The 15,568-nt window shown below is 39.3% G+C and overlaps 1 protein-coding gene across 6 annotated transcripts in view; it reads left to right on the top strand.

Moving 5' to 3' along the window:
- Positions 1-15,568, top strand: part of PPP6R3 (protein phosphatase 6 regulatory subunit 3) — a 169,536-nt gene that overhangs the window by 121,183 nt on the left and 32,785 nt on the right. For 3 of the 6 annotated variants that reach the window (XM_037842026.1, XM_037842027.1, XM_037842021.1), the window contains exons 15-18: positions 1,904-1,990; positions 6,886-6,983; positions 8,714-8,768; positions 9,707-9,837. In XM_037842026.1, coding sequence (XP_037697954.1) covers positions 1,904-1,990; positions 6,886-6,983; positions 8,714-8,768; positions 9,707-9,837 — 371 coding nt within the window. The remainder of the gene's footprint in view (positions 1-1,903; positions 1,991-6,885; positions 6,984-8,713; positions 8,769-9,706; positions 9,838-15,568) is intronic. The other 3 variants (XM_037842023.1, XM_037842022.1, XM_037842025.1) reach the window with 3 other exon arrangements.

Genomic DNA, 15,568 nt, shown 5'->3' with positions numbered 1-15,568 from the left:
AGGAAAAAACTTATTTTAAATACTTCCTGGGATCACTTTGAGGATTCGGTTTAAGTAGAGCACGTAAAGGGATCACAATGTCTGGCACATGGAAACTGCTCAGCAAAAATTAATTTCCTTCTCATCTTTAATTAAATGAGCTGGTAAAATCGTATGTTTTAGGAAACCATAAAAGTACGAATGAGGATATGTTGTATCCTGCTTGAACTTCGATAGTAAGACACTGTTGGGACTGGCCCACTCTTTTGTGGTTCTCTCCTGTTTACTTTGCCTAGCTTGCTTTGAATTCTCCCTTTCTGTGCCCCATCTGGGGGTTGCCCCTCTAAAATCCATGTTGGCTGAGGGTGAGGCGCACCCTGGCTTGCCAGCCCAGTAGCCTGAAGCTTCTCTAGACCCCTGCGGTGGAACCACTTGACCTGGCTGCAGTCATCCCATAGCGTGCCTCCTGCTGTGGCAGGTGGTGTCCCCGCCCATCACTGCTCTGCTGGGGCTTGCCTGGAACACCCCCCACCCCACATTTTCACATAATTCACCAAAGCTGCTGTTGACTCTAGTAGTCAGATTCTACCTTTGATTTCATTGGGTCATTTCAAAAGTAGATGTGAGGGCTTTTCACCTTAGGATGTAGAGGGAATTGATTGGAAATATTGGTAATTATAGCTTAATTTCACTTGGGCTTGGTATCTTAACCAAAGATGTTCAGACAAAGGGAAGAAAAGAGATGAGATTTACATTAATCTACTTCAGGCAGTGATTTCTTTGGAATTTCATAAGCCATGCCCCAAATAGACCTACATGGATTCTAATTTGGGCTTCTTAAACCAAAGTTGAAATAACTTTACAATTTATTTAATTCCAGGCTATCAGGAACAGCTTCTAGAATTGGCAGGTACAGGCTGCTTGTGACTTCCCCTAATACAATGCCCTCTGCCCAAAACATTTCCACAAAAAGTACAGAATAAATACCTCAGAATGTGCAGTGTAAGTTGTCCTCAGAAGTAGAGGACTTGTTTCTAGAATTTCAGACTCTCTGTATTTGTCACTTGCTGTATAGCAGTTACTGTTTTTAATGCTGTACTTAATCATTTGTATGTCTTGGTTTCTAATCATTAATATATCTCCCCGCCTAGAATTGTGTGACATTTATGAATTAGTAAAGACCATTTACCATGAATTGGTGAGCAGTTGCTGTTTGTGTTTTTGCTTAATTACTGAGAGTTGGCTGTAAGTTCAGGGTGAGGGGAGCATTGTGAGGAGCAGATTTCAAGTCTTTTTATGGGCAGGAGGCTATCACCTCAAGTCAGATTAGCTTTACAGACAGTGCTTTTCTTAGTGTGGGCGGGAAATGAAAGAACTGAAAGTGAGTTATGTTGGAAGTGGTTATAGTTAAAGCTGACCAAAATTTCTCATGGCTCATGAGTAATCCCTGGGAAATAGTTAGTTTTTCTCTACAGGCTGGCATTGGCCCTTTCCAGTTTGCAGGTCAGACCTCTTATTGATGTATAAGGAATGTGCCAGTGTATAGTCTACATATAAATTACCTTTGTGTTGTAGCTGAGCCTTTTAAACATCAAATGTGAGTAGTTATCAAAATCACTTAAATGGAGTGACTCCTCCCTCCCTAACCTGCTCTTTGGTCTGGTGGTGTCAGTAGTGAGGAGTGCAGTAACCGCAGGTGGGCAGCAGCAGGGCAGAGAGCAAAACCAGGTGGTCGAGTGATGTGAATTACCCTTGAATTACTGGGTGGGTTTTACTGCTTAACTGTTACTTGTTTTTTATTTTCATTTCTTTTCTGTTATACACATTGAGAGCAAAACTAAATGTAATTTTTCCATAAAAATGCTGATACAAATGTCCAAAACTTTTCTATGTTAAATAGTTTTTTACATTTTTATGCATATAGGTTACAACCTGCCATATTCATTCATCCAGTGATGATGAAATTGACTTTAAAGAAACGGGTTTCTCACAGGATTCTTCTTTGCAGCAAGTGAGTCATGCCTAAAGCTTTGCTTTTTGTTTTTATTTTAAATGCTTAGTCTAGTTGCCCTTTATGAATCAGCTTCAGAACCATATTTTGCATTGGAATGTGATTTTAGTGGTACTTACTAGTTAGGCATAAGAATTTAAAATAGAAAGTGTTGAGTGCATGAGAGGTAGGTTTATATTGATTCTGTTTCCAGGGACTGTTTCATACCTGATAAAAATGATGAGTCAGTTAAATTTTAGGAGCTTTGAATGAAATGAATCATTTGGTAAGGCACCTCAGGGACCATGTTCACTGTGCAGACCCTTAAAATAATTGGGTTGTGGCTTAAAGATGCGTGCTATAGAGATTTGTGGGTAAGAATAATAGGAGTAAGACTTCTTTAAGTGTTAGTAAAAATAAACTTGCATAAATGACCTTGAAACAAATGACTTATTAGGTCCTTTTCCTATTAATGGTATGTTTCCAGTTATCTTGACATTCTGTTATGGTGACATCTAAATTGAGTTTTACTTGAAGTAATTCATTGTCACCCCAACCCTCCTTCCCCCAAATCAGCTCCATGTATCAACTGCTTATAATTTGGGGTGGGGGTGGGGCAGGATATAAATAATAAATGTACTGATTTATCATCCATTGGTGGTTCTTGGAAAGATGACAACGATTTCACTATCTTTGTGGGGTATCAAGTTTGGGAGCTAAAAATAGAAGCCCTTTTGAAAGTTATCAGCTATTCATGTGGAGAGCTTGTCCTTAGCCAGTACCAGATGGTCTTGGCACGTTAATTGCCTTGGCGTGGCAGTTGCATTAATGTAGACATCTCCCCAGCCACCCGTCACTAAGTGTGGCTTTGCTTCTTTTTTTTTTTTTTTTTTTTTCCCTTCAATCTCTGAGCCTCATCTTTTAGCAGGGCTGGCCCCGCTCTTGGCTGCCGAGTAGCATAGCTTCATCAGTCCAGTGCAGGTTTCAGCCATGCAATTGGTTGGATTTGATACTGAAGCTATTTACTATTCACATTTTCAAGATCCGAAGTAGCATTTCAGCACTAGGCTGGCTTCTCTGCTGGTTCTTGTATTTGAAGTTGCTGTCCTTTGGAAGCCAACACCCTCAGGTTAGGACTCAGAGAGCAGCCAGCCTGTAGGACAGCTCTTGAGATCTGTGGTGCCTTTTTGCAGAATGTAGCAGCCCCTCATTTCCTCCTGCCTTTGTTTGCTGTGATCCTTCGTGCCTGCAAGATATCCTTTCTTGGTCCCAGTGCTTTCTGGTATTGCCCCAGGAAGCACCTTGACAACTGCCTCCTTCCACTGAAGCACTATAGAGTATTAAAACAGTCTCTTCAACCTAGCATGGCCATGAGTGCCACACATTGCTCCACCCTTTTGATGAAGCATGATGGCATAAAATGTAAATTTTCCTGTGAATCCCTGTGAATTTTATCCACTTCATCTAAACCTCTAAAAGCAGGAAGAGTAATTCTGACAAGCTTCTAGTAACCCTTTTTTTGCAAGTTTAAACTGTATACACCAACCATGGCTCATTTTGTAAATAAGCTAAGTCTATATGATATTTTTAGAAATATGCTGCAAAATCAAGGTGATTTTGGACCTGTTAAAATGTAGCTTTAAGAAAAAGAATGCCTCAGACATCAGGCTCCCGATTTAATCTAGAAGAGGTTAAATTTAGGTACCTGGAAAGTGGATTCCCTTTCGCTATATCTGCCTCTAGGCTCCTATCTGTTATGGGGAGAGTTTTCTTTTCAGCCTGACTGATTGCTGACGTGCATATGACTCATTCCTGGTTGCAGAACTGATTGACTAACATCCTTTGTTGGGCTCCTGTCCCTGTGAACTTTATCCCCTGCATGTAAACCTATAAAAGTAGGAAGAAGAATTACTTTTTTTTTTCTGACTGATAAGCTTCCAGTAACCTTTTTTTTTTTTTTTTTTACAAGTTGTAAACTGTATAAACCAGGCATGGCTCGTTTTGTAAATAAGCCAAGGCTATAGGATATTGTTAGAAATACGCTGCAAAGCACTGTTGAAAGATTTGAGAATATAAATGCAGTTTAATTTAAGAGTTTCATTCTGCTCTCCATTATAATCAGAATATTAGTTTATACCTATCATTATAGGTTCTTGTTCACATTTGAATTCTGGCCTCATATTGGTAAAGTCCCCGAGTGAAGAGAGCGTAGGGGAGAGATCATTTTAACAAGGTTACTTAACCGTGTCACCGATGGGTCCCTGTGTGACCTGCAGAATGCCTCACAGCTCTTGGGCCTCTATCCATCCATTTTGTTTTGTCCCCAGTTCCTCCTGGTTTCTTAAGATCAAGTGTTTGATTCTCCCTCCTCCTGATTCTGCCTAACAGGGGTGGAGGGTGAGGGGTCTGCCTCCAGGTGGTATCTGAAGAATTAAAGCAACTGCTTTCCCATTACAGGCTTGTTCATAGGCAGGTCAGATCGAACTCAGGTGAGAAGTAGTTTCTGTGGCCCAGGTGCCACTACCCCAAAGAAAGTTCCTTAATAAAGGGGCTGGCTCTCTTCTCAGTGACCTGCACTGTCCCTGGTTTGGGCCAGGGTGAGAATACTGGGAAGTGCTTGAAGTTGCAGAGCTGTGCAGTGCTTTCCAGATTTGAATTTCTCAACATTCAAAACACTTTATATACCTTTAAATAAAACAAAAGCACAGTCATTTACATGGGCCATGTAACTTGATTAGTAAGCCATGGTAACTTTATTAGTAAAAAGCAGATTCTAAAACTTAGGTTCTTTGCTAGTGTGTATCTTCCTAGAAGCTGTGATAGACTTAGAACTAATGAGGACTACAGTTTTTCTTTTTCCCTGCATGGAGATTACCTCCTTCTGTCAGTTATATACATCTTGAGAGAGCGCGCGCGTGTGAGCGAGCTAGATAGCATGCAAATATGTGCTTGCATATATATGTATATGTACACAGATATCATATATACACACACTGAAGCAGAATGCAGTGTATTTAGTGTTAGCGTTCTGTTATGAGCCATTTAAATATAGGGGCACTTTGGGAAACATTTCTCCCCTTCTACACCCAGAAGATTTATAATAGAATCTCTAGAGGATAAAAAAATAATTGACATAAAGAATCAAAACACTTGGGAGGGACTTTCTCCCTCATGGTGAGAAAAACCAAATTTCTAAATTTCTAATCTTTAAATAAACTCAGCCAGGCTTATGCTGCCTACTCAAAAGAAATACTTCATGATTCTTTCCCCACCTTTGAAGTAGTAAGCATCTGTTTTACCTTATAAAAGATAAAGCTACAATTCAGAGGAAGTTGAACTGTTTCTTTCTGATTTAATGAACGTGAATGCTACCTATCACATTTTCCATTTATGTATCTAAAATTCGACTCAGCCCCTGAGAACATGTCCTTGCCCTCTGCTTTCAGCCAAACTCCACCAAATCAGCCTTGGTTTGCATTGCATGCCTTACCAGATGTGGTCTTGCAAGGCTGCCGGTGCAGCTGTAGCATGGATAATCACCCCAGACCAGCCAGCTGCATGCTCACAGGTCCCCATGTGCTCACAGAGTATTCTCTCTGGGCAAGAGAGGAGATGGTGTTTTCACCAGTGAATCGAGGTAGGGGTGGGGTGTATCATCATCTTGAATTGAGAAAAGTGAGGTTTTAGGTTCTCAGATAACTAGAAACGCTTTTTTCAGGTCAAAGGAAAAGAAGCCTTCCAAAGCCAAATATAAGGTTTATTTCCTAAACTGGATTATCCATGCCATCATTCCTTGCCACCAGAGTAAATAATGAGGAATTAATGGTATAAGCCTTTCTGACACATACTTCTGCAGGGCAAAATCTTTGGACTTTGTTCAGATGTAGGATACAAGGAGGTTAATGTAACTCAGTTATTACTGCCTCCCAGCAAGTGGCTTCAGTGGTGATGCTTTCAGTTCAGTAACCATCTGCTGCATGTGCCCCTTGGGTGCAGGCTCACATGTAGAAAATAGCTGTCTCAGCACACACTTCTGTTCATGGAGCAACACACATTGTTATCTGGTCTCCAAGTTTTTCTTTTGTTAGAATGTCTTCGTGTATTCTTTATTTCTGATAAACACGTGAGAACATACTCCCCGATTTCACGTGCTTCCCTGGCCCTGGTTGCTATTGTTTTAAATTAGAAGATCAACATTTTCATGGAGCCCATTAACAGCTCTCCCCCTTTCCCAAGTAAGAAAACCCAGGAGCACCTGGGGCTGTCTCGAAATGATGTAGAGGAACAGAACTCCTCCTCCAAGGATCGGGTAGTGTAGTAGGCTTTTTCACAGGGATTTCAGATGAGTGTTAAAACAGTCTTTTCCTTTTTCCAAGGTTAGAAGTCACTCCACTTTTACACTCTTCCCATCCTCTAAGAGCTGAGTCTTTTTTAAAGAAGATGAAATGTCCCTGACAGTTCTTCTTTGTAGGACTGTGATTGTGTTCATTAATAAGTTTTCATCTGGTGCTGTTTGCTCTAGTGGATTGGGGGGATGGGGGAGATGGCTTAGAGGGAGGGCGGGTGCTACGACTTATCCTAGGTAAGGTTGGTGTGTCCACTGGTAACTAGTACGGCTTATAATTTCAGGCTTGATAATGTCACTTGATCACCTCTTTGAATTAGGCTTAACCCAAGCCTCTCTCTAAAGAGGTTTGTATAAGAGGACACATTATACAATGTGGACCAAATGTGGAAACATTCCTTTTTTGGCAAATTGTGTCTGAAATTATTTGATTGTTTTTAGAAAAAACACACCAACTCTTTAAACCCTATGGCTATATAAATAAAATGATTTCTGGAACAAAAATGGGCAAATAGTATGTAGAATGTCATTAGAATCATTATATCACTGTCACTGGTCCTGGGGTTGCCAGGCCTTTTCTGATTATCAGATGCAACAAATGACGTCCAATTTTATTGACCAGTTTGGCTTCAACGATGAGAAGTTTGCAGATCAAGATGACATTGGCAAGTGAGTATATTTTCCTATTTTCATAATTCCCTTATTTTCCTGCTCTTTGTGAGACATTTTTGGGAGTCCACTGTATTCTCAGAAGAACTTTCCTCTTCCATGGGTGTTCCCTTTAGTTCCCCTGAAGTACTCAGAGAACAGTTAGAGATTCGAGTACCACTCCAACAAAAATAACATTTGCCTTTAGGCTTGACCTCTTTCAAAGAGGTTTATTTTTATTAGATTAAACTCCTTTTAGGAACTCAAGTCATTAGTCTTTTCTTCTAAGTCTTAGTGTTAGATAGAATTATTTAAAGTAATCCATTCCTATATTAGTCAGTTTATTTGAGGCATGTTAATTTACAGTACTCAGACCTGGCTGCATAATTTCTTCTGACCACCACACTGCAGGGCAGCTCTACCATAGGTACAGTCCCTTCTCTAGGGACTGACTCTAAGATAGTGTTGGGTTTTTTGCAGAATTCAGGCAGTGGAACTACTCATTCTGCAGTCAGTGTAAGGGAAGCCCGGAAATGGGAATTATTGGTGCTAGACAAGATTAATGAATAGAAAATGTGCAGGTGAACACAGAAATGAAAACAAGTGAGTGATCTAGTATCTGGACTTGGGAAATGAGACATATCTATAATTAAAACATTTATGAATGGCATATTATAACTCATTGAGAACAGAATTTAAGAAAAATTTAAGGTAGCCTGGCATTTGAAGATTTCCTTATTATGCTCATGAGTACATGGTATCTGCTCTGATGCCTTGCAAGCAGTAGACATGGAATATTTTGTAAAATACCTCCAGTGAGGGTTGTTTGTCACAAAGTCTAGTTTATGGCATGCATGAAGGCCAAAGTACTGTTATGACACTCTCATCATGCCATACAGCATGTATCTGCACAGTGGAGTAGAGGGGCCATGGCAAGGGTTGAAGGCTGTCATTCTCCACTTGCCTTAAGGATTGGCTCATTGAAATCCAAAAGAGCAAGAACACTTGATACTGGGTCTGGGTCTATAGCCCAGGAGTGTCTCTACGTGGGATTGGATCCACCACCTCACACCAGAACCTTTGGCATCTCAGCATTTGCCTGCCTGGACTCTAACCAACTGCTACTAGTTAGGAGTCCGTAATCTCCTTAAAAGTTGCAATGGGTACTTGGAACAATGATTGATTAGATTAATCTTTTAAGAATTGTAAGCTAACCACGTCTACTCCAGAAAGCTGCATTTAATAGTTAGGCTCTGAATTCTTTTACTCCCTTTCTTCCTAGATCTGGATTGTGCCATTTCATAATGAAGCGTAGTATTTCAAGGATGTCTGTATTTTGTATATGAATTTGGAGAAAGCTTCTACACAGAGAAAGTTTAGTGCTCGACACTTTTTGTGTACTTTTCATGTCTTGTTTCCTTGCAAATAAACCTTTTTATTTGTGCTATTAGCAAGGCCCATGAAACAGTGGATGTTAAAACCATTTATAGGAAGGCTTCCAGGGTGTGCTTGTTCTGTCTCAAAAGCCTTCCATCCCAAGCTTCTCATATCACATACGTTACCTAATACAAAGAGAGGAGGCATAATTTAATGCAAGTAGTTTTGTTTTTTGGGGGGGGGGGTGGTATTTTTACCTATGTGCATTTTAATGATAGTATAAGTATTTTAAATTTGGAAAGTTTCATGAACACTATTCCTGTAAGTGAGTTTGTAGATAATTAACTTTTACTATGCTTATATATCTTTTACAGTGTTTCTTTTGATCGGGTATCAGACATCAACTTTACTCTCAATACAAATGAAAGCGTGAGTATAAACATTTCCTGTCATGAACAACCTGGGGTACAAGAGGTGGCAGCGTGGGGACTGGGTTTTGTCCTAGCCTGCATATGGGCGCCTTGTACGCCAGGAACCTGCAGCTGAGATTGCTGTTATACAGCTCACTCTTCCCCATGGCCTGCTGGTCCCCTGGTTAAAGATCTGACAGGGCTAATAAAACCATGGTCACTTACGATTGCACTATAGACATTTAGCATCAAAGAGGAGACTGCTGTGGGCTCCAGCTAGCTGCCTTTTACATCTGCTGTGTGGCACCAGGAGAGAAACTTGTGGAGAGCAGGGCAAGCCTCTCACCATGAGACAGTTCTGAAATACCAAATCAGTTGTATCGTCTTCCCCTAAAGGTGATAAGAGGATTGATGTCATTTGAATGGGCACAATTTTTTTTTTTTTTTTTTTTTTTTGTTCATCGGCATGGGAAACCATTTTTTATTTGCTAATGAGATAATGTAGAAACTGCTGATTTGGGCCATTGGCGCTTATCACTGCTTAGCTGAACTGGTGAAAGCAGGCGAAATACAGGTTGCTTTTCCTTGTTAAGACACATCTGTGACTGAGTAGTGGGTGGGACGAGGAGGCTCTTGGAATTAAAATAATTTTACTAGGTGAGAGTAAATAGGTCTTTGCTGCTTGTATGCTAGTTTTGAGTCCAATCTTTTTTACAGAAAAGTTCTTGCACTTATGCAAAAGCTAACATTAGATGTTCACATTTTATTTTGAAGTGTGTGATAGGCTTCATTTTTTAAAGGAATGGAAAAATGGGCATAAATGATAATGTGTAGCAAATATTAACCTAAAACTTTGCAAGCTTCTAATATAATCAAAATGCAATTTATATCAGTAACTTTTGGGAGAAGATAACTTGGTTTTAAATGTTTTGTTCTTTTTATGTCTCTTTTATTTAGGGAAATATTGCCTTGTTTGAAGCATGTTGTAAGGAAAGAATACAGCAGTTTGATGATGGTGGTTCTGATGAGGAAGATATCTGGGAGGAAAAGCACATTGCATTCACACCAGAATCCCAAAGACGATCCAGGTGAAAGACTGTTACAATAGTAATTATACCCAACACATAGAGCAAATGCTTATGAGACATATATTGTATCATCTCAGAATGTATATATTTGATCCAGAGACCAGTATTTTGTCATGAACAGAAATGCCCTCATTAATTGATGTGAGTTAGTGCAAGTACTCATGTCTGCAGTATGACAGAAGGGTGTGTGAGTCAAGTGATATGCTTGAAAACGTTGGAAGTATTTAGAGACAGTTCCTGAAATGTGACAACATCCTTTGAATGAGGAATGTAGTCATAGAGTGCCTTTGAAAAAATAACTGTTCCTTGTCACTAATAACAGTAGCAGCTGAGTTATGTATTATTTTTTTTAAAAGACTAAAAGTTTCCAAAAGGAGGGGGAGAGTTGTTTGATGTAATTGGGGGAGACACATCATGTCAGTTGATACCCTCTGGGTGGAAAGGCTTTTGTCCCAGGAATCTTAATAAATTGTGCTTCTGTAAACAGGGAGTTCTTGTTATCTGAGTATTCCTTCTCAGTATCTTCATATTTAAGAGGAGAGGGGTATCTGAAAAGCAGCTGAACTTTCCTTTTTCTTTCATATATTTTTTTTTCTTTTTTCTTTTTTTTTTTTTTTAATTCAGTTTTATTGAAATATATTCACAAACCATACAGTCATCCATGGTATACAATCAACTGTTCACAGTATGATCATATAGTTATGCGTTCATCACCACAATCTATTTCTGAACATTTTCCTTACATCAGAAAGAATCAGAATAAGAATAAAAAATAAAAGTGAAAAGAGAATACCCAAACCATCCCCCCATCCCACCCTATTTGTCATTTAGTTTTTACTCCCATTTTTCTACTGATTTTTTTTCAGTTTTTTAACTTTGTTTATCAAAAAATTAAAAACAAACAGGCAAACAACAACCAAAAAAACCCCACAACATTTCAAACAAAGCAATGGATTAAGGAAAACAAATAACATAACCTAAAATAACTACTTTGCTTCCAACATGTTCCTACCATACCCCAAGAAAATTAACAACCCCTAAGAAAACAAAGGAATAAGAGGAAAAAAAACCTAAAATAACTCTATTGCTTCCAACATGATCTTACTATATCCAAGAAAGTTTACAAACCATAATCATTCCTGAGCATTCCCATAACATTGAGATTACCCTCCATAGTTTATCTGTTCTTATTGGATTATCATTCCCCCTCCACTAATTGGTATCTCTAGGTCCCCTACATTCTACAGTATAAAACATTGTACATTTTTCACAGAATTCACATTAGTGGTAACATACAATATCTCTCTTTTTGTGCCTGGCTTATTTTGCTCAGCATTATGTCTTTTTTTTTTTTTTTTTAAATCTTCATTTTATTGAGATATATTCATATACCACGCAGTCATACAAAACAAATCGTACTTTCGATTGTTCACAGTACGATTACATAGTTGTACATTCATCACCCAAATCAATCCCTGACACCTTCATTAGCACACACACAAGAATAACAAGAATAATAATTAGAGTGAAAAAGAGCAATTGAAGTAAAAAAGAACACTGGGTACCTTTGTCTGTTTGTTTCCTTCCCCTATTTTTCTACTCATCCATCCATAAACTAGACAAAGTGGAGTGTGGTCCTTATGGCTTTCCCAATCCCCTTGTCACCCCTCATAAGCTACATTTTTATACAACTGTCTTCGAGATTCGTGGGTTCTGGGTTGTAGTTTGATAGTTTCAGGTATCCACCACCAGCTACCCCAATTCTTTAGAACCTAAAAAGGGTTGTCTAAAGTGTGCGTAAGAGTGCCCACCAGAGTGACCTCTCGGCTCCTTTTGGATTCTCTCTGCCACTGAAGCTTATTTCATTTCCTTTCACATCCCCCTTTTGGTCAAGAAGATGTTCTCTGTCCCACGATGCCAGGTCTACATTCCTCCCCGGGAGTCATATTCCACGTTGCCAGGGAGATTCACTCCCCTGGGTGTCTGATCCCACGTAGGGGGGAGGGCAGTGATTTCACCTTTCAAGTTGGCTTAGCTAGAGAGACAGGGCCACATCTGAGCAACAAAGAGGCACTCGGGAGGAGGCTCTTAGGCACAACCATAGGGAGGCCTAGCCTCTCCTTTGCAGCAACCGTCTTCCCAAGGGTAAAACCTGTGGTAGAGGGCTCAACCCATCAAACCACCAGTCCCCTATGTCTGTGGTCATGTTAGCAACCATGGAGGTGGGGTAGGCGAATACCCCTGCATTCTCCACAGGCTCTTCTAGGGGGCACTGCATCTTTTTTTTTTCCTTGTTTTTTTTTTTTGTTTTTTTTTTTTAACTTTCCCTTCTTTTTTAAATCAACTGTATGAAAAAAAAGTTAAAAAGAAAACAAACATACAATAAAAGAACATTTCAAAGAGACCATAACAAGGGAGTAAGAAAAAGACAACTAACCTAAGATAACTGCTTAACTTCCAACATGTTCCTACTTTACCCCAAGAAAGTTACCTAATATAGCAACATTTCTGTGAACTTGCTCCTACTATATCCATCAGAAATTAACAGACCATAGTCATTCCTGGGCATCCCCAGAACGTTAAATAGCTTATCTGTTCTTCTTGGATTGTTGTTCCCCCTTCCTTAATTGCTCTCTACTGCTAGTTCCCCTACATTCTACATTATAAGCCATTTGTTTTACATTTTTCAAAGTTCACATTAGTGGTAGCATATAATATTTCTCTTTTTGTGCCTGGCTTATTTCGCTCAGCATTATGTCTTCAGGGTTCATCCATGTTGTCATATGTTTCACGAGATCGTTCCTTCTTACTGCCGCGTAGTATTCCATCGTGTGTATATACCACATTTTATTTATCCACTCATCTGTTGAAGGACATTTGGGTTGTTTCCATCTCTTGGCAATTGTGAATAATGCTGCTATGAACATTAGCGTGCAGATATCTGTTCGTGTCACTGCTTTCCGATCTTCCGGGTATATACCGAGAAGTGCAATCGCTGGATCGAATGGTAACTCTATATCTAGTTTTCTAAGGAACTGCCAGACTGACTTCCAGAGTGGCTGAACCATTATACAGTCCCACCAACAGTGAATAAGAGTTCCAATTTCTCCACATCCCCTCCAGCATTTGTAGTTTCCTGTTTGTTTAATGGCAGCCATTCTAACCGGTGTTAGATGGTATCTCATTGTGGTCTTAATTTGCATCTCTCTAATAGCTAGTGAAGCTGAACATTTTTTCATGTGTTTCTTGGCCATTTGTATTTCCTCTTCAGAGAACTGTCTTTTCATATCTTTTGCCCATTTTATAATTGGGCCGACTGTACTATTGTCATTGAGTTGTAGGATTTCTTTATATATGCAAGATATCAGTCTTTTGTCAGATACATGGTTTCCAAAAATTTTTTCCCATTGAGTTGGCTGCCTCTTTACCTTTTTGAGAAATTCCTTTGAGGTGCATAAACTTCTAAGCTTGAGGAGTTCCCATTTATCTATTTTCTCTTTTGTTGCTTGTGCTTTGGGTGTAAAGTCTAGGAAGTGGCCGCCTAATACAAGGTCTTGAAGATGTTTTCCTACATTATCTTCTAGGAGTTTTATGGTACTTTCTTTTATATTGAGATCTTTGGTCCATTTTGAGTTAATTTTTGTGTAGGGGGTGAGGTAGGGGTCCTCTTTCATTCTTTTGGATATGGATATCCAACTCTCCCAGCCCCATTTGTTGAACAGACCATTATGACTCAGTTCAGTGACTTTGGGGGCCTTATCAAAGATCAGTCGGCCATAGATCTGAGGGTCTATCTCCGAATTCTCAGTTCGATTCCATTGATCTATATGTCTATCTTTGTGCCAGTACCATGCTGTTTTGGCAACTGTGGCTTTATAATAAGCTTCAAAGTCAGGGAGTGTAAGTCCTCCCACTTCGTTTTTCTTTTTTAGAGTGTCTTTAGCAATTCGAGGCATCTTCCCTTTCCAAATAAATTTGATAACTAGCTTTTCCAAGTCTGCAAAGTAGGTTGTTGGAATTTTGATTGGGATTGCATTGAATCTGTAGATGAGTTTGGGTAGAATTGACATCTTAATGACATTTAGTCTTCCTATCCATGAACATGGAATATTTTTCCATCTTTTAAGGTCCCCTTCTATTTCTTTTAGTAGAGTTATGTAGTTTTCTTTGTATAGGTCTTTTACATCTTTGGTTAAGTTTATTCCTAGGTACTTGATTTTTTTAGTTGCTATTGAAAATGGTATCTTTTTCTTGAGTGTCTCTTCAGTTTGTTCATTTCTAGCATATAGAAACATTACTGACTTACGTGCATTAACCTTGTATCCCGCTACTTTGCTAAATTTGTTTATTAGCTCTAGTAGCTGTATCGTCGATTTCTCAGGGTTTTCTAGATATAAGATCATATCATCTGCAAACAATGACAGTTTTACTTCTTCTTTTCCAATTTGGATGCCTTTTATTTCTTTGTCTTGCCGGATTGCCCTGGCTAGCACTTCCAGCACAATGTTGAATAACAGTGGTGACAGCAGGCATCCTTGTCTTGTTCCTGATCTTAGAGGGAAGGCTTTCAGTCTCTCACCATTGAGTACTATGCTGGCTGTGGGTTTTTCATATATGCTCTTTATCATGTTGAGGAAGTTTCCTTCAATTCCTACCTTTTGAAGTGTTTTTATCAAAAAGGGATATTGGATTTTGTCAAATGCTTTTTCAGCATCTATTGAGATGATCGATTGATTTTTCCCTTTTGACTTGTTAATGTGTTGTAATACATTGATTGATTTTCTTATGTTGAACCATCCTTGCATGCCTGGAATAAACCCCACTTGGTCATGGTGTATGATTTTTTTAATGTGTCTTTGGATTCGATTTGCAAGTATTTTGTTGAGGATTTTTGCATCTATATTCATTAGGGAGATTGGCCGGTAGTTTTCCTTTTTTGTAGCATCTTTGCCTGGTATTGGTATTAGATTGATGTTAGCTTCATAAAATGAGTTAGGTAGTGTTCCATTTTCTTCAATGTTTTGAAAGAGTTTGAGTAAGATTGGTGTCAGTTCTTTCTGGAAAGTTTGGTAGAATTCCCCTGTGAAGCCATCTGGCCCTGGGCATTTATTTGTGGGAAGATTTTTGATGACTGATTGGATCTCTTTGCTTGTGATTCATATATTTTTAATATATGATATTTTCACATAGAATGAAATTCCAAGGGAACAAAAAGAGTATTCAGTGAATGGTAAGCCTCCCTCCCACCTGACTCCCAGCCATCCAGTTCCTCTTCTGGTGTAGTCAGGTGGTACTGCCTCGTCCATATCTGCCGTCAGTAATATCTCTTAAGAACACTTAACTGCTGCCGGCTACAGAAGACTCAGCAGTGGTCTTATTTAATGGCTTAAACAAGCAAAAAGCTGATAAAGGAGTTTACCAAGGGCATCAGACCTAGCTTCTTCCCTTTAACCCTACCTTGTCTTCTTCAGCATGTTGGTTTATCACATTACTAGAAACCAGGACAGGTGCTGCAGCTCCAAGACCAGGTAGCCAGACAGCGACAGACACCTTCATGGTTATTATTTTTTAAGCTAAAGCCCCAATCAAATTTCTTTTTCACCATGTCCTCTGAAATTTTGGGCCTCGTGTTCAGTGAATTCACTAACTGACCATTGCCTAGTACCATGTGTTCTCTGGAGGCAGCCTGTCCTCACACATTATTGCAACCATGTGGTACAGTGTCCATGTA

Source organism: Choloepus didactylus, chromosome 6 (assembly GCF_015220235.1).
Source record: "Choloepus didactylus isolate mChoDid1 chromosome 6, mChoDid1.pri, whole genome shotgun sequence".
Taxonomy (NCBI): Eukaryota; Metazoa; Chordata; class Mammalia; order Pilosa; family Megalonychidae; genus Choloepus; species Choloepus didactylus.
Note: the sequence above shows the minus strand (reverse complement) of the source record. Positions and strands in the feature narration are given on the sequence as shown.